Below are 24,878 nucleotides of genomic sequence, written 5' to 3' on the forward strand. Positions count from 1 at the left end.
GCCAATGTGAATGACTCCGTAAAGACGGAAGTCCACACTTAGTGGTTCCTTTGACAACGCCAGAGGTCAGCGCAGTTTAACTGTTGACTTTAGGTATTCAACCCATGTAATGTAAATCCTTTTTCAACGAGTCCAATACATTGTGGTAGCATTGTGGGAGTCCCATTGCCGGTTTTGAACTCGTTATACACTCGGATGTGTGTAAAGGACGGAGTACGGCAGTTAATTCAGGAGGGTGGGACACACATTCCCACATATACAAGATCTTTCCCGGATATTTTGGTTTCTGTCAAGCTCACTGTATGAGTCACTTTTCGTATTGATTCGGATGAAATGGGACTATCTTTTTATTGATCGCTTATCAAGATCTTTGACAGTGACAGCTCCATGCATGTAGCTCATGAGCTTTTTGTACTGCTCACTCTGTGGTATAGACATGGAGTCAGGAGGTAAGCCAACACTTTCCAAGTTCTTTTAATTTTTATCATTCGATACTTGATCGCTTATCAAGATCTTTGACAGTGACAGCTCCATGTAGCTCATGAGCTTTTTGTACTGCTCACTGTGGTATAGACATGGAGTCAGGAGGTAAGCCCACACTTTCCAAGTTCTTTTAATTTTTATCATTCGATACTTGCAAATTGCCTGTTATGTGGGTAGGTTGAAGTGGGATGTGCAGGCAGGTTGAGGTTGGCTAGGGTACTGTGTAGGCCCATAAAGGGGGCCATATCTTGAATTGCTCAGAGGGGAAGGTCCAGGAATTTGTTCAGGGCTCCATGGGTGCTATTTTATATGGTGGTTTGGGGCCCTCCCTAGGATTTTGTTAATCTACAGTCCAAATCATAATTGACATCCCATCCGCATCGCGTCAGTTGCACGCAAGTGTCACGTCAGTGGCGCGCAGGTGTCTTGCAAGTTACGCGCTGGATGCACAAAACAGGTCAATCGAGATTATTTAACAGACCATTATACAGTTCAGTGAAAGCAATGACTATAGTGTGTTTTCACGGTCAGCCATGTGAGCCTGGCGAGCAAAACAATGATTTGCTTTTCTTTTGTCTTTCCCTCCAACATGGCAGGTTTCGACGTCATGTGAAACCACTATATTTTAATCTCCTCAGCTAGGTTATTTGTTGTAATCAGAGTCATTTGAATAAAGATTCAGATCACAGCAAGTTTCCTTTGATCTCACAGCTCTCTCGGGCAGTTAACTAGAAGCCATGATGAAGCCCATTTTGATTCAGCTACTGAGATGAGATGCAAAACAAAAATAGAACGACCAATAATTCCTCCAAAAATATACTCTGCACATGTGGTATTCCTAAAATTTATCGGGTAACAAATACAAACAAACGATCTAGCAATTTAGGCAGATGTGGTAGTAAATTTTTGATTGGATGCTAATTGCCAAACAAAACAACAATCAAACCGCAATTATCGGTTTGCAATCCATAATCAGGTTGTATAATCAATGGCAAAGTTGTGACAGGCTCATATTCTGAAATTGTATCTAATGAGATGACTCAGTGAATTTGAAGCAGGCGTTTGCTTTAAAACGGATCCATTTGTAATGGCCATGTTCAGCTGATCGAGAATTGTTCAAGTTCCAGTTGTGCAGGATTGGCTTGGGTCAATGTGTGACCCGAGAGAGCTCTGTCCCACCGGACGTCTTACGGAACGGACCGTGGCTTTGATGTTGAAACCATATGTTCCCTAGTTGCCTGACTCTTCATTTGAAAGACTCTGTTGTAATAGAACTTAAAAACCTTTCTCTCCTGGAATTTTGATAAAATATGAGCCCTCTATTATGATCTATTCTCAAGATTCATGTTTGAGAATATGCCAAATGAGTGAAAATTCACAAAAGTCAGGTGCAATACTGGGCGCTAATGCGGTGACGTCAAAGCACTGCACATGAAGTGGAGTGTCCCTCACGTGACGTGTCACTTACGCAATGAGTGGTGCATCAATTGCACTCAACTGACGCATTAGTTTAGGGATGTCAATTGTGATTTGGACTGTAGGTGGTCTGAGATGCGATTTTAGCCAATCCCTGGTTTGCCAAAATACACACAGCCTAATTTTGAAATCTAATATATACCAATTCCACCGGCAACTGAAGTTTACTATGACATAAAACTATTATGAAATGATCAATATATTGTATTCCAACAAAATCATTCAATTTGTCACTTTGGAATTTCAGTCCCGGATATGACGATGGTACGGTTTGAAAAGTCTTAGGCGTAATGGATATATGACCTATAACGCATCTCCCTCAAAGAAATACTGCTTAACACTCAACTGCCTTCCTCGTGTCCACCTGATTATGTATGATTTGCAGTTGAGCGCAACACAGTGATTTCTTTGATGGATATTGGCTTTTATGGTCACATCCAGTACGCGCGAGTCTTCTCAAACCGTACCATCCTCATATCCGCGACAGAACTTCCGAAGTGTCGTACATATCATGGACATAGGCCATATTTGAAAGTCAAGAAACATTTTGATCTTGACATTGAATCATGGCGAGCATGCGTATTGTATTGCGCATTTGTTTTTACCTACTGACCAACACTCATTTTGGAAGACATGAGCAACTACCAGTAGAACGTTTGAACAATTTTATTTCATGGTAAACTCAAGTTGCCTGTGAAAAGGATGGTAACGAAAATGGCATTTTCACATTCCATCTATTCTGTAGCCATTGACAAGCTATTTCAGTGACAAAAAATGATGCCCTTATGGATGGAAACCATGTTCTGATATATCACTGGCATTTTCCCTCAGGAGAATGAAATCACAGGTCATCGAATTCGAAAACTCGAAATTTGTTTGAAAATTGCCATAAACGAATATCGATTAAACTGACCATGTTTGCCGTCTGTTATGTAATGCCTGTGTTACTAACAGGTGGAATTTTCATAACATATTCATATTATTGATTAGTGCCATGACTGACTAGTGTCAGCTTGTGTGATCATTCTCTGCAATAATTACCCTAACTCGTACTAAATACAAGTCTTGCTTAGTGCCATTCAGCGACTGGCGTGGTTTGCATGTCTCCTTTTGCCATCTGGTATCCTCAATCACAAGGACTCCTCACATAATATTAACAATTTAAAAGTATTTCGGGTTTGGTTATTTTGTAGATTATGACAAAAATATTATTTGCTAGATGAACCCCTTTATACCTCTCTATATTTTGACTGTTATGTTCAGGAAAATATTATCTGAAATGAATAGAAGCAACTTTTGTTTTAACACTGTAAAAGTTATTTCTGAAAAATGGTCAAAGGCCTTGATGTGCAGCTGAAACTTTTTCTCTTTTTATTTCTGGTTATTACTTTTTTATTACAATATAATTTAAAGGGACAATATAGGCAGCAGCTAGACAGGCAAGATAAAGTTACACAAAGTCACCAATAGTGGTCTCTCACATCTCACAGTATGTCGAAATGATTGACGCTTTTAGTTGATGCGATCTGCCATGACATGACAGCATGAGAAGTGATTGCAATTTACCCAGTTGGCAGCTGCATTCTAAAAACGATCAACACGTCACAGGTTGCAGTGACAAAAATTGCTGGTTGTGAGGCACTTAAACTACCCAATACTGTAAATACCCATTTCAATGTGCTAATGGTTAATATGAAATTATGTGAATGTGGTACAGTCCAATTCACAAATGACATCCATCCTGGTTCGCGTTATTGACTCGTGAGGTGTGGGCCAAGTTGTGTGTCAATGACACACCAGTGACGCGCTAATCTCTCTGTTCGCGTAAATTATGCGCGACCTACGTGCGAGTTACGTGTTACCTACATGCTGGGTAGCGCGTGAATGACACGCTAATGACGCGCCAATGACGGAAAAAATAAGCTGATGCATTGTTAAGGTACTGGTTGACGTGGTTGAGTAGGCTTATATCTACTCCGATTGAATCAGTGATAGATTTTCTTATTTTAGCATTGTACCAGAACCATTCTGCTAATATCCCACAATCAAAAATGTTATCAACAGGTGAGAGAAATCTCATGCATAGCGATAACTAATCAACATGATCAACATTACTGTATTTACTGAAACAATATAGCCTTACAATAATAGCCTCCAGGTCTGTTCACACTGCTGAGGTCAGTGGATGGTTACAGGAAAATTCGTCCCCGGATAATTCGTCCCCGGAAAATTCGTCCCCGCAAATTCGTCCCCGGATAATTCGTCCCTAAGGAAAATTCGTCCCCGGATAATTCGTCCCCGAGGATAATTCGTCCCCTAGGAAAATTTGTCCCCGAGAATAATTCGTCCCCAGAAAATTTTACAAAGTTGAAAGTTTCTGACTTTACTTTCTAAGACCCTTAAGTCTTGTCGAATGGACTGTGGTAACTACTACTTTCGATTTTTCTCATTCAGTGTATCTCTCTTTACTACCATACTAGCTAGTTACCTACCCCACTATTTTTATAGTAGGTAAAGGTAGGCAGGCAAAATATTTTATTGAAGAATTTAGAGCTTTTCTTTCATTCTGACCAGTAAAAATACTTATTTGAAGAAAAAAAAATTATTTCGCCTGCCTACCAACTGAAAAAAGTGGAGTAGGTAACTAGCTAGTAGGGTAGTAAATAGAGATATAACACTGAATGAGAAAAGTCGAAAGGAGTAGGTAGTAGTTATTACTAGAAAGTAATGTCAGAAACTTTCAACTTTTGTTAAATTTTCCGGGACGAATTATCCTCGGGGACGAATTTTCCTCAGGGACGAATTTTCCAGGGACGAATTATCCGCGGGGACGAATTATCTGGGGACGAATTTTCCAGGGACGAATTTTCCTCGGGGACGAATTTTCCGGGGACGAGTTTTCCGGGGACGAATTATCCGGGGACGAATTTTCCTAGAGCCCAGTGGATGATCTGCGGATGCTGGTCGGGTTTTTTTCATGTCCGATTTTAAGTTATCGTCCTGGGCAGTACTGTAGCTGCGTAGGTCATAATTTCATCCTCCTTCCGCATGACCAGAACTCTATTTGTATCTTATGTGGTTCTGTCTCTGCTTGAATTGGCCACCATTATCACAGAATGTGCAAGATTTGCTCATAATTTTACAAGTAAATTCCATGCAAACCTTGAGAAGTGAGTTCAAACCTTTTGAATAGTCCAAACTTTTTGATTGAAACTGTTTTATACTTTAAAATCTCATTTACTGAATCTAACTTTGGAATGTACATATCTTTTATATCAAACTAACATTCGACCGCCACCAAAAATCAACCCGGCTGCTGATGAGAATAAAGGTAGGCCTAATCAATAGCCGCATGTACACCACCTGAAAATGGACCACCAATCTTGGTTCGCGAACCAATGAAAATCCACCAAGCGCGTACACCAGCGCTGCAGCTAGTTATAAAATCCGGCTACAAATGGCGCACAAACAATAAGCAGAAAGCGCCATTTCGAAAACGCCGCCTGGAGCCGAACCATCTAACTAGCTAATTGCCGATCCATTTGCGCGTACACCACGACAAAGCCGAGCTTTTAACAAGCCGGGCGAATTTGGACCATCAAGCTTGGTGGGACAAATTCGCCCGGCAATTTGTATCGGCAATGGATTGCCGAACCAATTTGTCGCGGCAATGTGGTGGTGTACGTGCAATTGGTCCACCAATAGTTCGTGGTGTGAGCGCAGCTATTATTAATGGCAATCGCTGCTGAAACACAAAATACAAATCCTCTCAATACTGTAAGCACTTATTTATGACAATAACCTATATTGTTTGGGCAGTGTATCAATAAAGAATAAGATTACTTCAGACAAGCTGGTACCTAAATCAAATAAGAATAACAAGAATTACTAAACAATCAAAGGCAGTGGAATCAATAACAGGTCAAACATGAAGAATATATTGATATTCTTACTCTGAGCATGTACATGTAATATGCATGTTAATGTAACATATTTCCTTTAGACAAGGGAGAGTACATAGTTTTATTTGGCTACACCCACCTACCAACACCACTGCCATTGAATCTGGGTGAAAAGGACAACAGCAAAAAGGCATGCCCTGTGGAGTTGCGGTGGTGTAGTGGCTCAGATCTCTGATGGGCAGTCAAGAGGTCCCTGAACGAAAATATCACAACCTTCAACAAATAATACAAAATGGTTCACGATGGCGCCGGTGAGATGCAGAGTTTTTGCTTTGGTACACAGCATTTGTATGGAAAGAAAGCTCTTGCTCTCGATAAATTGAAGATTTCACAGCAGTTTCTTTCCGCGGAAAATTTCATGCCAGGAACACGGCAGCTATTCCCGCGAATGACGTCACGCGAGTACCGTGTGCAAACCGGCTCGGAGCCGGTTCGCTTTTACACGCATAAATAAACCCTCCTCCACCGGCCTACACCGGCCTGCACCGACCCGAGACCGGCGATCGGAACCCGCCTCGGACCAGGAGGGTTCAGGACGGTAGGTTCGCTTTTACACGAGGGAAAATGAACCGGCTGGTACCTGAACTAGTCTCGATCCGGCTTGAACCCGCACCGTGTAAAAACGCCTAATGTAAAAGATCTAGAGTAACAGTTTACTGTAAAATGAGGCTGCTAGTCTATTGTGGGTGTTTAAAACATGGCTGATGGTCCTTTAAAACATGGCTGATGACCGCCAAGATTTTATAAAACCTGGCAATGGTGTATCAGGCTCCACAAAATGCCAATTGATACTCGTCCAACTCACACATTAAAATTGTCTGTGGCCAACTATGGCTGAAGGGGTTATTGTCGTCCTGGGTGATGCACAATATCACCCAGGCTCTATCTGGCGATGCATAACATCACCCTCGGTGATATTGTGCATTCGTTTCGCGATTGGTGACGAGGTTGTCAAATCGTAGCATGGTACTTCTGCTATATACCGTAGACGACCGCGCACGGCGAATAAATCCTCGGCACCTTTCTCATGTTTATTTGTTAAACGCACATATTTTTGTTTGATTTCCCATCCTTTGGCAACTAAAGATGCCCTTTCGACTCGGGAGGCTGCCAAATGATGTTTCAAGTCATGCTGGTGAACCAGATGAACGGCCGCCATTTTTTTTTTGGCCTTGAACATTTCCACGTCCGCCGATTCGACAACCCCGTCACCAATAGCGAAACGAATGCATAACATCACCCTGGGTGATGTTGTGCATGCACAATGTCACCCAGGGTGATGTTATGCATCACCCAGATAGAGGCTGGGTGATATTGTGCATCACCCAGGACGACAATGACCCTTTTGGCCCAACTATGATGAGTTAAATGGATGTCAAAATCTCAGTTGGGTCTAAAATGGTGTCACACTGTACAGAAATTCAGGGAACCTTGATACATGTAGCTCAATTGGTAGAGCAGTGGACCGGCAATCCAAAGATCTGTGTTTCGAGTCCCAGTCAAGGCAACTTGATTTTTCTGAACTAATTTCATTCTTTCCTATCTTATGGAGACAGTTCAGCTTTAAACTAGTTGAGAGTCCATTCAGTGAACCTATCCTATTTTGAACTGGTAATATTATCGGGCCAAGTTGAAAACCATTACAAATATCTAGCGCAGAGAATCATCGATGCATGTCCAATGTCTATCAATAATCTTGCCAGCTAAAAGTTTAACAAGGTGCACCAACACACGGTTGAGTTGAATCCTGTGATTGCAATGAATGGCCTGGAGGTAATTGCCAACATTTCTGGTGACTTCTGAAAATTAAAAATTAAAGTTGTCAGCCTGGTTTTACTTGTTGGACATGGTTAATGAAGGTGGTATATTATTGTGAGAGAAGATACAATGCTTAAATAATGATAACCTTTTAGACCAGTTTTTCTGTTTGCGCATTTGAAACTAACATCTGTCTCAATGTATTTAGGGCAATTACTGTGACTATATTCACTGTGGTCAATTTGACCAACTTATTATGCCCAGCTGCTCAACGAACAGGGGCATCTTGGGTTGCGTATGTACATAAGACTATATACCCCCCCCCCTGTACAAATAAGCCACACTTACACCACCTGAAAATGGACCACCAATCTTGGTTCGGGAACCAATGCCGCACCATCGAAAATCCACCAAGCGCTTACACCAGCGCTGCAGCTAGTTATAAAATCCGGCTACAGATGGCGCGCAAACAATAAATTGCATGCGCAGAGAGCGCCATTTCGAACCATCTAACTAGCTAATTGCCGATCCATTTGCGCGTACACCACGACAAAGCTGAGCTTTTAACAAGCCGGGCGAATTTGAACCATCAAGCTTGGTGGGACAAATTCGCTCGGCAATTTGTATCGGCAATGGATTGCCGAACCAATTTGTCGCGGCAATGTGGTGATGTAAGTGCAATTGGTCCACCAATATTTCGTGGTGTAAGCGCAGCTATAGTGTACGGTTCTTCATAGACCTCCTCCCCCTCAGCGCGTACATACTTAATGGATGCTCCATTATGTTCTGAGCACATTTTCACATCTGCCTCCTATTCTGCGTCCCATTCCCCTCAAAAATTCAAGAGCTGCTCATCTGATGGACTTGCGATTGTGACAAGAATGCGTAGTGTGTCAAAGGTTCCCATGAGCAAAATCCAAGATGGTCACGATCGCGTAATGTCTAGTCTGAGACAAGACCACTAATTTAGCGGACTAATGAATATTCATAGGTTGGAGGGTTGAGGCCTATCAATTAGACGAGTGCATGTTTTTAACTCTCAAGTGCATATTTGGAGAGGTATTGAAAAAATATTTGTTGTGGCAAGTTTACAGATATAAAGAAATTATTTGATGAAAAAATTAATTTCGAATTTTGCTAATTGGGTATTAAATAGGGGGCGTGTTTTGAGATTTTTCTGCCAGTTGGCTGAAAAGAGTGGAAATATCAATGTCTGTCTAATTTGTCGATTATCAAAAAATTTCCGTGGTCAACCACCAGTTTATTTTTCACCATTTACTTGCCCGACTGTCCGGAATATCATATCAAAATTTCAGATTCACAACCCCACGCAGTATTTGATGCGTCGCGGTCAAACATTGACAATTGAACTGCTAAAAGGCTTAAAAAATCAATTGTGGTCTTGTCTCCATTTTACACTACATTTTGGGTCAATTTAGTGAAAAATTTGAATGTGCTCAAATCACTCTAATTCATTTAGAATATTGTATTGCTGATGATTTAAGGTCAAAACAAGCTAAAATAATGAGAAAAAAACTTAATTTGACCCCAATATGAGCCAACCTAGCCCCGGTCTAAGTTCGGTTTCATTTTTACAAGTCTTGTTGTTTTGCCATTCATTTTGTAATTTCTTTGAAACTACTTAGGCCTTGATTCTGAAAGTTGTGCCCTAAGCAGCAAAGATATTTCTAAATCACATCCTAAATTTTCAGCTCCATAGCTTCCTCTTTCTGGCCAGGGCTGGTCTTTGAATTTGGTGTTGTTGGCTGCAAAATCATGACTTTTTGTCGATTTTGTCCTCTTTCATCGCTTTTGGCACAGTTGTACCACTCTTGGAAATGTCTCTCATTTCTCCAAAAATGTCCAGATATCCCTTTCCTTTGTTGGAGAGTTGTGGGATGTCATCTACATTAGTTTGAAAAAATTCTCAAAATGCTAACCCTGAAATCTACCTTCATTGAGACAAGACCACTAATGAATATTCATAGGTTGGAGGGTCGAGGCCTATCAATTAGACGAGTGCATGTTTTTAACTCTCAAGTACATATTTGGAGAGGTATTGAAAAAATATTTGTTGTGGCAAGTCTACAGATATAAAGAAATTATTTGATGAAAAAATTAATTTCGAATTTTGCTAATTGGGTATTAAATAGGGGGCGTGTTTTGAGATTTTTCTGCCAGTTGGCTGAAAAGAGTGGAAATATCAATGTCTGTCTAATTTGTCGATTATCAAAAAATTTCCGTCGCCAACTACCAGTTTATTTTTCACCATTTACTTGCCCGACTGTCCGGAATATCATATCAAAATTTCAGATTCACAACCCCACGCAGTATTTGATGCGTCGCGGTCAAACATTGACAATTTAACTGCTAAAAGGCTTAAAAAATCAATTGTGGTCTTGTCTCGTCTTGGTCTATCTTGATCCAACTTTTCTTTGTTTTGACGAGCAAATTGGTCAACTTGACCAATTAGCTTGATCATCTTGACTTACCAGTATGGTCAATCGACCAATTGGATTGACTGTCTGAGAATTCAGAGAATTTGGTCATTTTGGTCACGGGATGAATATTATTATCATTAGAAGTGGTCACTATGCACAAGCCAAAAGGCATGACAATTTGTTCTCAGTTTTCCAGCAAGTTTCATTCGCTTCGAATATTTGCTGTTGAGATAAATAGGTCAGACATATGTCAGAGGGGATATTAACTGAAAGTTGTGTTAATAATTGGTGCATCTGCAACTCTGTTGTTGTTGGAGGCAGTAAAACAATGATTTTGCATTGTCAGCAATATACAGGACTGTCCCAAGTGTCTGGGTCAGCCACAACATTAAACATCAAGTTTTGTATTTGACTTATGTAAACCACACTATGGGCTGCTTTATTTAGCCACACCCTTCATTGTTTTCAGTTATTCAATATGCATCTGCTGTCATATTCCACCGTATTTTCAATGTTGTGGCATGATATCAATACTTACTGTGATTTTGAAAAGCATCAAGACATAAAGAACGAAGTCAGCCTGCTCTTTAAAGGGACTCTACAGGCAGCAGCTAGGCAGGAAAGATAAAAGTTACACGAAGTCGCCAATAGGTATCTCTCACATCTCACAGTACGTCAAAATGATTCATGCTTGTACAAAGAATACGTTTAGTGCTGAATCTGATATGACCCGGCCAAATTAGCCCCTCTGCTCCTGCCTATATAGTTCCCCTTTAATACGTGGCGCAAAATATTTTAATGCCATTAGTTGTGGTGCTAAAAATAATGACTGTCAGTGGTGGACATCAATCATTTTGACAAGTTAATCTTCAAAAATTCCGAACACAGAAGCAGAAGAAGAAGAAGAAATTAATTTTGTACACAACCAGCTCATGCAAATAGCTCAATTTTCAATGTCCGTCTTTAACCTGATGAGCAGGTCACAGTCATATTGATATATGGTCATTTAGCTTGTTTATTTGCCCAAACATCTTGCCACTGATGGGAGGTTGTATACTTTGTCTCCCTTTAATTCAGTTTAACTGCTGGTTGACCTTACACCTTAGAATTATCAAAGTACCGTTTGTAAAAATATTGAAATTTGTAATTGAATGCGAAAATGTCCAATAGATTGATGTCTTTGTTTACAAAAGGACGTCATTCTGAGGTCATTGCTGTTGGCTGCGCGCTTACCGTATTTTGCTGCGTATAAGGACCCAAGAAAGCCCTAAAATCGGGGTTGCGTGTTATACGAAGGTGCGTGTTATCTATGGCCTAGCCCTAGGAAGCCACCGAATGATCACAAGATTTTTTCCATCAACTCATTTCTTTTGACAGCTTTTTAGCTCACCTCTTAGCAGAGGTGAGCTTATCCCATACCGTGGCGTCCGTCGTCCGTCGTCGTCGTCGTCGTCGTCGTCGTCGTCGTCGTCGTCGTCGTCGTCGTCCGTCGTCGTCCGTCGTCCGTTAGCAGGGCACGTTTCGTAACTGTTGGAGCTATTGAGTTGAAACTTGGTACACATGTACCCTTATGTAATGACACCTTGGAGACCAAGTTTCGGTCCGATTCGTTTCATGGTTTGGCCACCAGGGGGCCAAACGTTAAAAGTGAAAATATGCAATATCTCCCTTAATAGTAGTCGGGAAATTTTGAAAAAAATATGGTAGGTACTTCTAGCAAAGGTGCATCATATATCGTCCGGGTTTTTGATTTGACCTCCTTTTCAAGGTCACAGAGGTCAAATGGTGTAAATTGGTCGTTAGGATGTAACGATGGCACGTTTCTAAACTGCAATGACTATTGATACCAAATTTGGTACACATTTACCCCTTAGTCAGGTGATCTCAGGGACCGAAGTTTGGTCCAATATGATTCACCACTTGACCACCAGGGGGCAAAGTCCAAAAACCTTAAAAATGGGATCATTCCTTAACTTCTTGCCCGATTGCCACCAATTTGATATCATGGGTACATCTAACCACCATACAGTATATGTCACACAGGTTTTTAATTTCACCTTCTTGTCAAGGTCACAGAGGTCAAATGGCGTAAATTCGCCGTCAGGCCGTAACTATGGCACGTTTCTTAACTGCAATGACTATTGATCACAAATTAAGTACACATGTACCCCTTGGTCAGGTGATCTCAGGTACCGAAGTTTGGTGCGATCTGATTTGCCGTTTGGCCTCCAGGGAGGGGGCCAAATCCTAAATTCTTCAAAAAACCCATTATTCCTAGTAATGACTTGCCCGATTGGCACTAATTTTATATCATAGGTACATCTAATTCTAACAACCATTCAATGTGTCACCCGGGTCTTCTTTGATTTGACCTACTTTTCAAGGTCACAGAGGTCGAATGTACTGTAAATTGGCCATTTTGGGGAAATTGTAATTGCTTGGACCTACATCAAACCTAACACTACATGACACAATACCATGCTCTTTATCCATCTTTCCTCCACATGAGGTGAGCACAATGGCCCTGGCCATTTCATTTAGCTCGCAACCAAGTCCGCGCATTTTATATTTTTGCACGAAAGAAAAATCGGGAATATCGATGCACTTTGCATAGTTCACCGATGCTAACTCGCCTGTTCTGTACGCAATACATATTAATAGTATCCTCATTATCATTTCAGTTACTTCTATAAATGTTTTTGAGGGTCCTTAGCGGCAATATTCAGAGCATAGATGCGAGATAAATCCAAATCGATAAATCAGCTGATCGAGTGCCGCCATGATTTAACATCAAAGCGAGGCTTTTACGAAGGAAAGATAGGCAGGGGACATCTCAGAAGTTACATTGTGTATACCTGTAGTATGTAAAATGTACTGCGTGTTATACGTAGGTGCGCCTTATGTCTGGATTTTGTCTACGGACTCAATGGGTGCGCTTTATACCCCGGTGCGTTTTATACGCAGCAAAATACGGTACTCGTATCTCAACAGAGGGGATTGCGTGACGTAACAATATCAACGTCCATGATCGTTGTTGGTTCCACTTGGATACAAGGAGATTTTCTGACTTGCATTATATTTTAGAATAAAACTTGCAGATGCGATTTTGTTACAATTACAGCCGTACATCATCGGTTAAGCATCGTCATGTTATCAAGGGAAACCACAACAGGATGACGGTTTGTCGCAACTTTTCTTCATGAAAACCATGTTGAAGAGATACGAGAGTTTGCGCGCATGATGTTTACAAATTAGCGGTGACGTCAGCAGATATCCATCTATTTCGTAAACACGGCCCAGATATAAATTTCAGTATTGCTATTGTGTAGACAGATATATAGGCCTACATGTACTAATACTATAAATACTAAGTTTCAGCAAAAATGCATCAGTGATTTGCACTACATTGTGTATTAACTGCATTTCTATTTTCCTGGACCACCAGTTATTTACGAACAGCGTACACCTTATGTCTTTGTCATAATTGTTCACATTTTTATTGAGGTCTTCCCTTGTGTCTTTCAGGGCCAGCTGGTATGGTTTGACACAGGGGTAGGGTACCCTGTACCGGGAGAGGTGGTTGATTTCTCCCGCTACCACAATTACATCAGTATCAAAACTGACCTGGAAGATAGCGTAAGTATATACATGTATGCAGGGTTTTAGCCAGGATTTTTTGTGCGAAATTCAGACGTTGTGCTGGTACCTAGATGCGCTGTCTCAGAAATTGTTGAGAAGCACTTTTCTTCAATAAAAAGGATTAAAGTAGAATTTGTTTGCATGAGACAAAGTTGTGAGCTTAAATGCAACCTTAGAGTGTGATCAAATGATAAAAAAAAAATTTAATTCCTTTTTAGCTCACCTCTTAGCAGAGGTGAGCTTATCCCATACCGTGGCGTCCGTCGTCCGTCGTCGTCGTCGTCCGTCGTCGTCCGTCGTCCGTTAGCAGGGCACGTTTCGTAACTGTTAGAGCTATTGAGTTGAAACTTGGTACACATGTACCCTTATGTAATGACACCTTGGAGACCAAGTTTCGGTCCGATTCGTGTCATGGTTTGGCCACCAGGGGGCCAAACGTTAAAAGTGAAAATATGCAATATCTCCCTTAATAATAGTCGGGAAATTTTGAAAAAAATATGGTAGGTACTTCTAGCAAAGGTGCATCATATATCCTCCGGGGTTTTGATTTGCCCTCCTTTTCAAGGTCACAGAGGTCAAATAGTGTAAATTGGCCGTTAGGATGTAACGATGGCTTGTTTCTAAACTGCAATGACTATTGATCCCAAATTTGGTACACATTTACCCCTTAGTCAGGTAATCTCAGGGACCGAAGTTTGGTCCAATATGATTCACCACTTGACCACCAGGGGGCAAAATCCAAAAACCTTAAAAATGTGATTATTCCTTAACTTCTTGCCCGATTGCCACCAATTTGATATCATGGGTACATCTTACCACCATACAGTATATGTCACACAGGTTTTTAATTTGACCTTCTTGTCAAGGTCACAGAGGTCAAGTGGCGTAAATTGGCCGTCAGGCCGTAACTATGGCACGTTTCTTAACTGCAATGACTATTGATCACAAATTAAGTACACATGTACCCCTTGGTCAGGTGGTCTCAGGTACCGAAGTTTGGTGCGATCTGATTTGCCGTGCTGATTTGCCAAATCCTAAATTCTTCAAAATGCCATTATTCCTAGTATTACTTGCCCGATTGGCACCAATTTTATATCATAGGTACATCTAATTCTAACAACCATTCAATGTGTCACCCGGGTCTTCTTTGATTTGACCTACTTTTCAAGGTCACAGAGGGCGAATGTACTGTAAACTGGCCATTTTGGGGAAATTGTAATTGCTTGGACCTACATCAAACCTGACACTACATGACACAATACCATGCTCTTTATCCATCTTTCCTCCACATGAGGTGAGCACAATGGCCCTGGCCATTTCATTACACTTAAATTCTTTTACCTTATTTGCATATTTTTTATTGTGCTATTATTAATCAAGGCTGTTTATTAAAATCTATAAAACGGTTTCCATGATATTAACCTTTTACAAGCAGACTGCCAGAATCATGGCAGTCTTTTATAACCATTGTAAATCATGTTTTCAATCACATTGAAATTACTCAAGTTTTACTGCTCTAAGACTGTTTCTTTATTTCCAAAAAAAGCGACACAAAAGCTAAGCTGGAACATGACATCATGACCATCAGACAACCTGGTGTCCCCAATCCATTTTAAAGGAATTGAGGAATTGTCTCATCAAAACAGCTCGGGTGGAGCTAAACTGTAGACCAAAACCTAGGCATAGCCGAGGTTTTGGCCATCAGATCCACCTGAGCGGTTTTGGTGAGACATTCAATACCGACAATGAGGTATCAATTTCTATTCTAAAACATCTCAAATTAATCAAGGAAAAATGTGGTTTAAATGCTCTTTGACAGCTTCTATATTTCGCACCAACCCAAGCGGTTATGGTTGCCTAACCATAACCGCTGAATTAAAAATGAGGCTTCATTTGCGCATAGTGCATTTACACTGTAAAGTGCAATTCATTCTAAATCTAGGTATTTCAGAATGGTAGGTGATAAAGCTTGGAACCAGTGAAACCTTGAAACCAGTGATAAACCTTGGAATCAGTCCTAAAAATGCATAAAAACATGAAATAATGCCATTTGAACCTAAGGTGGTTACGAATCAATATTTGGAGCTTATTTTTACATGATCAGATCGGAATTTGACGATAGTTTAGAAATCAGTCGCATATCCGATTCAATAATCTATATTTTAGAACAACCCAGTCATACCTCGCCTTCAGTGTACATTACTGATCTCCCAAATATAGGCATGCACGTCACGACACGCCCACCACACACCCATAATATGGACCAATCAGCGCTCCGCTTACCACGCCACCACACGGGGCCTATTTGAACTACGGAGCGGTGTGATCATACAGGGTGATACAGAGAAAATTGACTACATCATGCAGTACCGGCTGGCACTTATCCGTAGAAACGTAGATGAAGGTTTATTACCGAAGGTTTTAGCCGGGTTTGGAGATGAAAAATGTGAATAAATTCCTTCGCAGCGATTTCGTACATATTCATGTACACATCGAGGGATGTAGAGATATTTTCGTGATGTAACCAGTTCTAAGCGGACACATTTTTAGCTCACCTCTTAGCAGAGGTGAGCTTATCCCATACCGTGGCGTCCGTCGTCCGTTGTCGTCGTCGTCGTCGTCGTCGTCGTCGTCCCTCGTCCGTTAGCAGGGCACGTTTCGTAACTGTTAGAGCTATTGAGTTGAAACTTGGTACACATGTACCCTTATGTAATGACACCTTGGAGACCAAGTTTCGGTCCGATTCGTTTCATGGTTTGGCCACCAGGGGGCCAAACGTTAAAAGTGAAAATATGCAATATCTCCCTTAATAGTAGTCGGGAAATTTTGAAAAAAATATGGTAGGTACTTCTAGCAAAGGTGCATCATATATCCTCCGGGTTTTTGATTTGACCTCCTTTTCAAGGTCACAGAGGTCGAATGGTGTAAATTGGCCGTTAGGATGTAACGATGGCACGTTTCTAAACTGCAATGACTATTGATACCAAATTTGGTACACATTTACCCCTTAGTCAGGTGATCTCAGGGACCGAAGTTTGGTCCAATATGATTCACCACTTGACCACCAGGGGGCAAAATCCAAAAACCTTAAAAATGTGATTATTCCTTAACTTCTTGCCCGATTGCCACCAATTTGATATCATGGGTACATCTAACCTTCATACAGTATATGTCACACAGGTTTTTAATTTGACCTTCTTGTCAAGGTCACAGAGGTCAAATGGCGTAAATTCGCCGTCAGGCCGTAACTAGGGCACATTTCTTAACTGCAATGACTATTGATCACAAATTAAGTACACATGTACCCCTTGGTCAGGTGATCTCAGGTACCGAAGTTTGGTGCGATCTGATTTGCCGTTTGGCCTCCAGGGAGGGGGCCAAATCCTAAATTCTTCAAAATGCCATTATTCCTAGTAATGACTTGCCCGATTGGCACCAATTTTATATCATAGGTACATCTAATTCTAACAACCATTCAATGTGTCACCCGGGTCTTCTTTGATTTGACCTACTTTTCAAGGTCACAAAAGTCGAATGTACTGTAAATTGGCCATTTTGGGGAAATTGTAATTGCTTGGACCTACATCAAACCTAACACTACATGACACAATACCATGCTCTTTATCCATCTTTCCTCCACATGAGGTGAGCACAATGGCCCTGGCCATTTCATTTAGTGATTCCCGTGTGCATGTTTGTCATATCTACTGAGCTTTATCAGAGCATTATATATACAAATGATTCTTCTAATAAAAACGTTTTATTTTAGTATATGGAATACAAAACAATCACAAAAGCTTACTTTTGCTTTCATCGGCGGCCCGTCATGAATATAAGTTTATTTTTTAACGACAACAACACATTTCCAATGCATTCAATGATGACGTCATCCTCCACAAAAAGGTTGATTCTGGAACTACTGGCAAATTGCTATCAATAAAGTCAGCTGGGACGAGATTGGCAGTTGGGAGTGTATAAATCGTGGAAGGAACGCGCCCGATTTCACGCGGTACTTGCATAGTGATTCCACGGATTAGTACTGACTATTCCAAGGTTTATCACTGGTTACATGGTTTCACTGATTCCAAGCTTTATCAACTACCATTTCAGAATATCCATCCAAATTTAACATGTTGGATGGGATCGAACGACCATGTGCATAATTTCACCAGTGTCCTGTATCAGAATCGGTCTTAGATTAATGAAACTAGAGTTTATATTTTTATGCATGATGAAATAATTGGGATAGATCGAGTTACTGGACCAGAGTTCTTTTTATTAGGACTGGCATTTGATGTAGTAATCTTTTACTCTGCTACGGCCACCATATCAATTAGAGTTCTGAATGTGAAGTCGTTCATATGAAAAGTACGTGAAAGGTCGCTTTCAAGGGAATAAGGTCATTATCATTCCCTTTGTTGGAAGCTTTGGCAGAGTGACAAATATTATCAATAAAAGTTTAGCAATGGTTGTTGAAATTTAATGAATTAGTTTGAAATGTCTCAGCAGTCTGGTCAAGAACTATTGGGTTTCAACTTTCCGGTAAACTTGTTTTGCCTCTGACCTCTGTATCATACAGAGAGTAGCCTATGACATCATCAGGAGGAATAGTGTGATTTGAGATGGAGCACATTATTGATGGAATATTCTATTTCCTGGAAATTGTTCTGATAAAGTAATAAATGATAAGAGGATACAGAAATGTTCCCTAAATAGCAGACTCTTTTGGTCAGCACACAGATGTTTATGTTAAATTTGCCATAAACCTTAATGCCTTTAGAAATACATCTGCTCAAATCTTTTTTCCATCATATTCTTTTTTAGTTTGAGATCTACCGTCTTGACAACATGACGAACATCAAGCAAAGGGAGAGTTTGGGCAAGGATGGCATTGAGGATATGGTCAACCTCAGGTAAGTGCCTCATATTAACCCTTTCGCTGCGAGTGACATGTACATGGTCCCATATCGTGTGGGTGACGTGCTTAACTCGTCTATTCTTAAATATCAATCCAGGAGCACCTGGTCACACCCTCTCTAAACACACCAAACCCCCACAGGGATAATTAGTTTTACCTAAGGGTATAGATGGCGATGCTTTTGAATAAATTTGACCCTTCCGATAAAAGTGAGCTCCACTGTTAATTTTTGGTGTCAACTGTCGGCACATGGTGGCGCCGGCCAAAAACAGCTGCTGCAGCGAAAGGCTTAGTGAGTATGATTTACACTGGGCCCATAGTCCCAGACCCCCAATCCTGCAAATCACACTCCAGATTTATGAGACAGCAGGTAATTCCTCCCCGCAATATGTGTTAACCCTGTATAGAAATGGGCATGTGCCCAAACATGGCACTAAAAAAAGTGTGCCCAAATTAGATTTTGGTGCCAATAATACATTCAGTTGTAGAAAAAAACGTAAGAATGTTTACAACAATAATACAGACTTCACAAAAGAAATCCACTTATCATTTTAAAAAAAACCAAACAAATAGTTTTTCGGTCGTCAGCGAGTCCAATTTCGCGTTTCCCTGCTAGATTGGTGCAAAACAGCAGGTAAAAACATACAGGATGTGTAGATCTTCATAAAATGACAGGCCTGATGTTTTCAGCCATTACAAATATCTTCCGATTTTGGGAAAGCTGACGAAGTTTAAAGGGTCAATATAGGCAGCCGCTAGGCAGGCAAGATAAAGTTACAGAAAGCTGCCAATAGGGGTCTCTCACTTCGCACAGTAGGTCGAAATGATTCCCGCTTGTACGAGGGATATATATAGTGCTACTCTGACATAAGGGCCCTTACTGTGTAATACTAGTCACTTGAAGATGGCCAAAATAGCCCCTTTTCTCCTGCCTATAGTCCCCCTTTAAACTTCACCAAAGAGTTTGAAAAGGAAAAACGTTTTTTTTAGCTAGACCTGGTGTTGCTGCGCATCCTGGGTTTGTCATGTTGGTGGTGTGAGGTCTGTGTCGGCTGTACTGCCTAACTTGCACACATGGGGTTTCGTGTGTACAGTTCAGCTTTAAGGCACATCTCTTGGATCTTTCATACTTGAGAGGAGGGCATAGCCCCAAATGGAGTTATCCCTCTGTCTCAAGGAAATAAGTATACAATTATTAAAAATCACAGAAAAGTCATCCAAAACAAAGAACCTTCTGTGTCAACTTTACTCTCTAACTTGGCTGCAGGTGTGTACAGTTCAGCTTTAAACCACTACTTTCACACTATGGAGCAGGTCATGAGCCCCAATGGCGTTGTCATACTGTGTCAAGGATTCAGTACTAAAGAAACATACAATTACTAAAAATCGCAGAAGTCACCCAAAATGAAGAACAGGTCAACAACACACAAAATACTTGTCTGGCCACAAAACCTGTCAGACAAATTCATTTGATCAAATTATTCTATCTTTGAAATCATCTCCTGCTTTCAATTCTTTCACTGAATTGGAACTGATCTGCTTATTTAGAAATGTGCCAATAATACAAATCCGCCAAGTTCTAGGCCTGTCAAGTATGTATGTACATACAATGAGGAAGAATGTGAGGCTTTGCATGCAAGGGCAGTGCTTATGACACCCAAAAGTAAAAATATCTTCAATGACTATTCCTTAAAACAAATTAGAACAGGTGAAATCCTCTGCTTAAACATGAGAAAGCTTTTATATGTCTTGAGGTGATTCTTGTTTCACATGGTAAAGATCTGCCTTTGAACTAAAATTGTCACTCAGAAATTTCTGTTTTCTTTCTAAAGTGACTAAAAATATTATATTCAATGCCTTTGATTTATTACCAGAAATGAAGTATATTGAGAATTTACCTCAATGATGGCAGCTTATGGCTGTCTGATTGTTGCTTAATGAAGGACTGATTTGGGAAGTAATTGGTGCGGATACCTTATTGGCTTCTGATAAATATGACATCATCTGAAATGTCCTAGCAGCAGCATCAAAAAGGTATATTGAGCCTAAAACCCTTTAGGCGCAAAACATATTATAATCAGTCCAGCTTTTATCTCCTCTGTCTTAGTATTTTCCTGGAATTTCATATGTTCTTACAAAGAGATAGAAAAAGTTAAGAAAGTGTATTAGAAGTCATATTTACATCAATGCTTCCTTATGTCCTCTACATGATACAGTGATAAAAACAGCAAAACGTTGCATAGGGGAAGCAAATCAACCCCTCGAAGCCTAACCCCTAACCCCTAACCCCTAACCCCCCCCCCCCCCCCCAATTTCATCCCTGTCCCCTCGGCCATGCCAGTTGTAAACAGGACCTATGACCCCAAACTTAATTGAAACATTAAGCCAGGTCCATAATTCTTCCATTAAACACAACAAACTAGATTCTCTGCCATCTAAGTGGAAATTATAAAGTGTTATTCTGCAAGCACCTCAGCCATGAAATTTTATCGTGAAATTTGTGAAATAATTTCACATGACCATGCATTGTATGCAAAAGCAACCTGCAATTAATGTGTTCCCAGGAAGACCACAAATCAGCGCCTGATGGGTTTTAAAGGGACAATATAGGCAGCAGCTGATAGGCAAGATAAAGTTACACAAAGTTGCCAATAGGGGTCTCTCATATCTCAGAGTACGTCAAAATGATTCACGTTTGTACGAGGAATATAAGCCGCGCGTACACCACCTGAAAATGGACCACCAATCTTGGTTCATGAACCAATGCCGCACCATCGAAAATCCACCAAGCGCGTACACCACCGCTGCAGCTAGTTATAAAATCCGGCAACAGATGGCGCGCAAACAATAAATTGCTCTCCACGCTCCCTGCATTGGAGGTAGAAATATCGTGCACTTGCGCTATTTTAATAGCTCCCACAACACTGCACACTCATTGATAAAATGTTATTTCGACAAAAAAAAGTTTTGGGACCCATTTTCGATTGTTTCCGAACGCAGTTGAATGTCAAAATTTATGTCGAGATTTCCGCGGCAACTTTAGTTCGTTTACATTTTCTGAGCATGCGCAGAAAGCGCCATTTCGAAAGCGCCGCCTGTCACCAAATCATCTAACTAGCTAATTGCCGATCCATTAGCGCGTACACCACGACAAAGCAGAGCTTTTAACAAGCCGGGCGGATGGGACAAATTCGCCCGGCAATTTGTACCGGCAATGGATTGCCGAACAAATTTGTCGCGGCAATGTGGTGGTGTACCTGCAATTGGTCCACCAATATTTCGTGCTGTACGTGCAACTATATTTAGTGCTGAGTCTGACATGACCAAGGGCCCTGAATGTATACTAGTCACTTAAAGATGACAAAATTTGCCTCTCTGCTCCTGCCTATAGTTCCCCTTTAAGTAGGAATTGAGGCAAGGGATAAATTTGGAACCTGGAAAGAAAATAAAATGATTGGACAACAACTATATCTACAACAGGTAAAATTATAGGAAAAGTGTGAATCTTGAAAAACTTAGAAGTGGACAAATTTTAATACTTTCTGTGAGACTCTGTGAGAGGCTTTTCTGAATAACCCAACACATGGGAGGTTTTGCGTCTTATGTTACTGATTTATTGACACATGGACATCTTTATACTTCCAGTGACCTGAATGAAGCATCATTACTATGGAATCTCAGAACAAGATATGAAAAGGAAAACATCTATGTAAGTATATATCATGAGCTGTGTTGTCCGATATACAGGGCATCCCATAATGACAGCGTGCGAATCATTAGAAGCGATTTCAATCAAGAAACTAGAAAATTGCCAAAATATAATTATGAAAGAGGCATGTTTTCTATAAAATATTGAGTCAAGAGCACTTTTGATTGAGGTCTAATGTGACTTTAGGTAATGTTTAAGCGGTTTGTGCTGTCCGAGGAAACACTGTCTGACATGAGTATACAGGGAATCAAACCTGTGACATCGGAGGTGACAGGTGCTGATGTTCCAACTGCGTCACTCCGTTATCCTGGAGCCAGGTTGAAGTTCATCTAAAACAAACTAGCATTTGGTTTTATAATGGTTGAATGATATTTGAAAATAGATAACACAGTGGCAATCAAGGTCGACATTCTGTCGTTGACTCGACTGATTTTCCAAAAAAGATGGGTGTGGTAGGATGGTCCCATTATAAAAGTGTATGAAAGCATTGTTTAGCTGTGTTCAATTGACTTTGATTGAATTTGTCCTCTTCAATAACTGTTTATGATGCTTGATTGAAATCTGGTGATTGCCATTGAGAAAAATGGCCCAATTTGATATTGTATGTCTCGATCATGCCTGGGGTGTTCCTTCCTTGTAGATGAATGTATGCATTGTCTGTTGATATTTTGATGCCACCCTATGTAGAAAAATAACCGAGAGATATTGTGCTTTTGTTGTGTCTGATACAAAAACATTTGATTATGTGAAACATGTGGATATAGCAACAAGCCTACCACAACTTGTGGAGATGTCCTTAATCTGACATTCCATCTTGACATTGGCCTGGTTTGAACATTGGCTTTGATCATCGCATTGCTAAATGTGTGTATTTTATATGCTCTGCACTGGGAAGTCATCTTTTAGAATGTAACAATAACTTTATCAATAATTAACACATAAAATAAAAGAAGCTTTGTCAGTACGAACGGTATCTGCCCATTCCGCCTTAACCTTATTCGCCTGATCCAATTTTGCCTTCTCCCATTTAGCCTTCTCCTAACTTGAATGAATGAATGAAATTGTCATTTATATAGCGCCCGTATCACTGGAACAATGTTCACAGGCGCTCATAAGCTTGCACAAACAAATATGTTTTTAAGTCTCTGCGGAAAGTATTGACGTCCTGTGCAGCTCTCAGGGTGGACGGTAGTGAGTTCCACACCTGAGGCGCAAGAATGGAAAAGGATCGTCCTCCGAAAGTTTTTAGTCTGTATTTGTTTTCCTTTAGAAGGTCCATAGATCCAGAGCGAAGGGAGCGAGGGGGTGTGTAATGTTCGAGGAGATCGTTGAGGTAATTGGGTGCCAAATGATGGTATACTTTATAAGTGAGAAGAATTAACTTGAACTGTATGCGCTCGCGCACAGGCAGCCAGTGCAGCTCGGCAAGAACTGGAGTGATGTGTGCCCGACGATTGGTTCTAGTAACAAGGCGTGCTGCACGGTTTTGCACTAGCTGGAGCATGCGTAGCGATTGTTCCGAAATTCCAGCCAGGCTGCTGTTGCAATAATCAAGTCTGGACAGCACGAGGGCTTGAGCAAGATTATTGGTGGCATCAACTGTCAGCTGCCTCCTGACCAGACCTAACTTGCCTTTTCTCAATTCGCCTTCTACGATTTCGCCATCGTCTTATCTCGCCTTTGTTCCAATTGGCCTTCTTCCTAACTCGCCTTCCTCTCATCTTGCCTCATCCTAGTTTGCCTTTTCTTATTTCGCCTTTGTCCTATTCTGCCTTGGTTCCATCCTGCCTTATCTCATCTTGCCTTTTCTTGATTGACCTTTATGTCAATTCGCCTTCTTCCCATTTTGCTTTCTCCCGTTTCGCCATATCTCACCTCGCCTTTTATCAATCCAAAAGTTGGTTTTGGAGATACATGTAAGCTTACATGTAGATGGTTCAGAAGTTATGAAGATTTGAAAATATTGGTAATTAAGCAACAGCCTTGGGTAAGGTACCAAAACATAATTCGTGGAAACACTCTTATATATATAAGATTGGCCCCACAAACATGGGTAAAACATGGGTAAAAGAGACAAAAGTCTTTTGTAATATGGTATGTAATGTAATATGACTATAATGGCTGAGAAGTTATCTACACTTGTAATTTTGGCAATGTCCACCGGGTTTTGGTTGCGGGTACCCCCGAATGGACCCTAGAAGCCCTTCAACACTGTTGAAGACACTTTCATATGAAAGATTGACTCAACAAACATGGGTAAAGACACCAAGTTTGTTGCAAAGTAGGAAGAAGGCGAAATGGGAAGAAGGCGAAATAATACAAAGGCGGGGCAGGTAAAGGCGAGATAGGATGAAGGCGAATTAGGACAAAGGTAAATTAGGACAAGGTGAAATAGGAGAAGGCAGATAAGACAATGGCAAACTGAGACGAAGGCAAGAATGGATAAGGCAACTTGTGATAAGGCAAGATAAAACAGAGGCAAAATAGCATAA

General features: G+C 40.7%; 1 protein-coding gene across 4 annotated transcripts in view; it reads left to right on the forward strand.

The window, feature by feature from the left end:
- Positions 1-24,878, forward strand: part of LOC135488165 (unconventional myosin-XV-like) — a 100,697-nt gene that overhangs the window by 17,015 nt on the left and 58,804 nt on the right. For 3 of the 4 annotated variants that reach the window (XM_064772645.1, XM_064772653.1, XM_064772662.1), the window contains 3 exons: positions 13,646-13,756; positions 18,584-18,672; positions 22,323-22,386. In XM_064772645.1, coding sequence (XP_064628715.1) covers positions 13,646-13,756; positions 18,584-18,672; positions 22,323-22,386 — 264 coding nt within the window. Of the gene's footprint in view, positions 1-250; positions 450-13,645; positions 13,757-18,583; positions 18,673-22,322; positions 22,387-24,878 lie in introns of those variants that run through there. The other variant, XM_064772670.1, reaches the window with a different exon arrangement.

The sequence above is a fragment of the Lineus longissimus genome, chromosome 1 (genome assembly GCF_910592395.1).
Source record: "Lineus longissimus chromosome 1, tnLinLong1.2, whole genome shotgun sequence".
NCBI lineage: Eukaryota > Metazoa > Nemertea > Pilidiophora > Heteronemertea > Lineidae > Lineus > Lineus longissimus.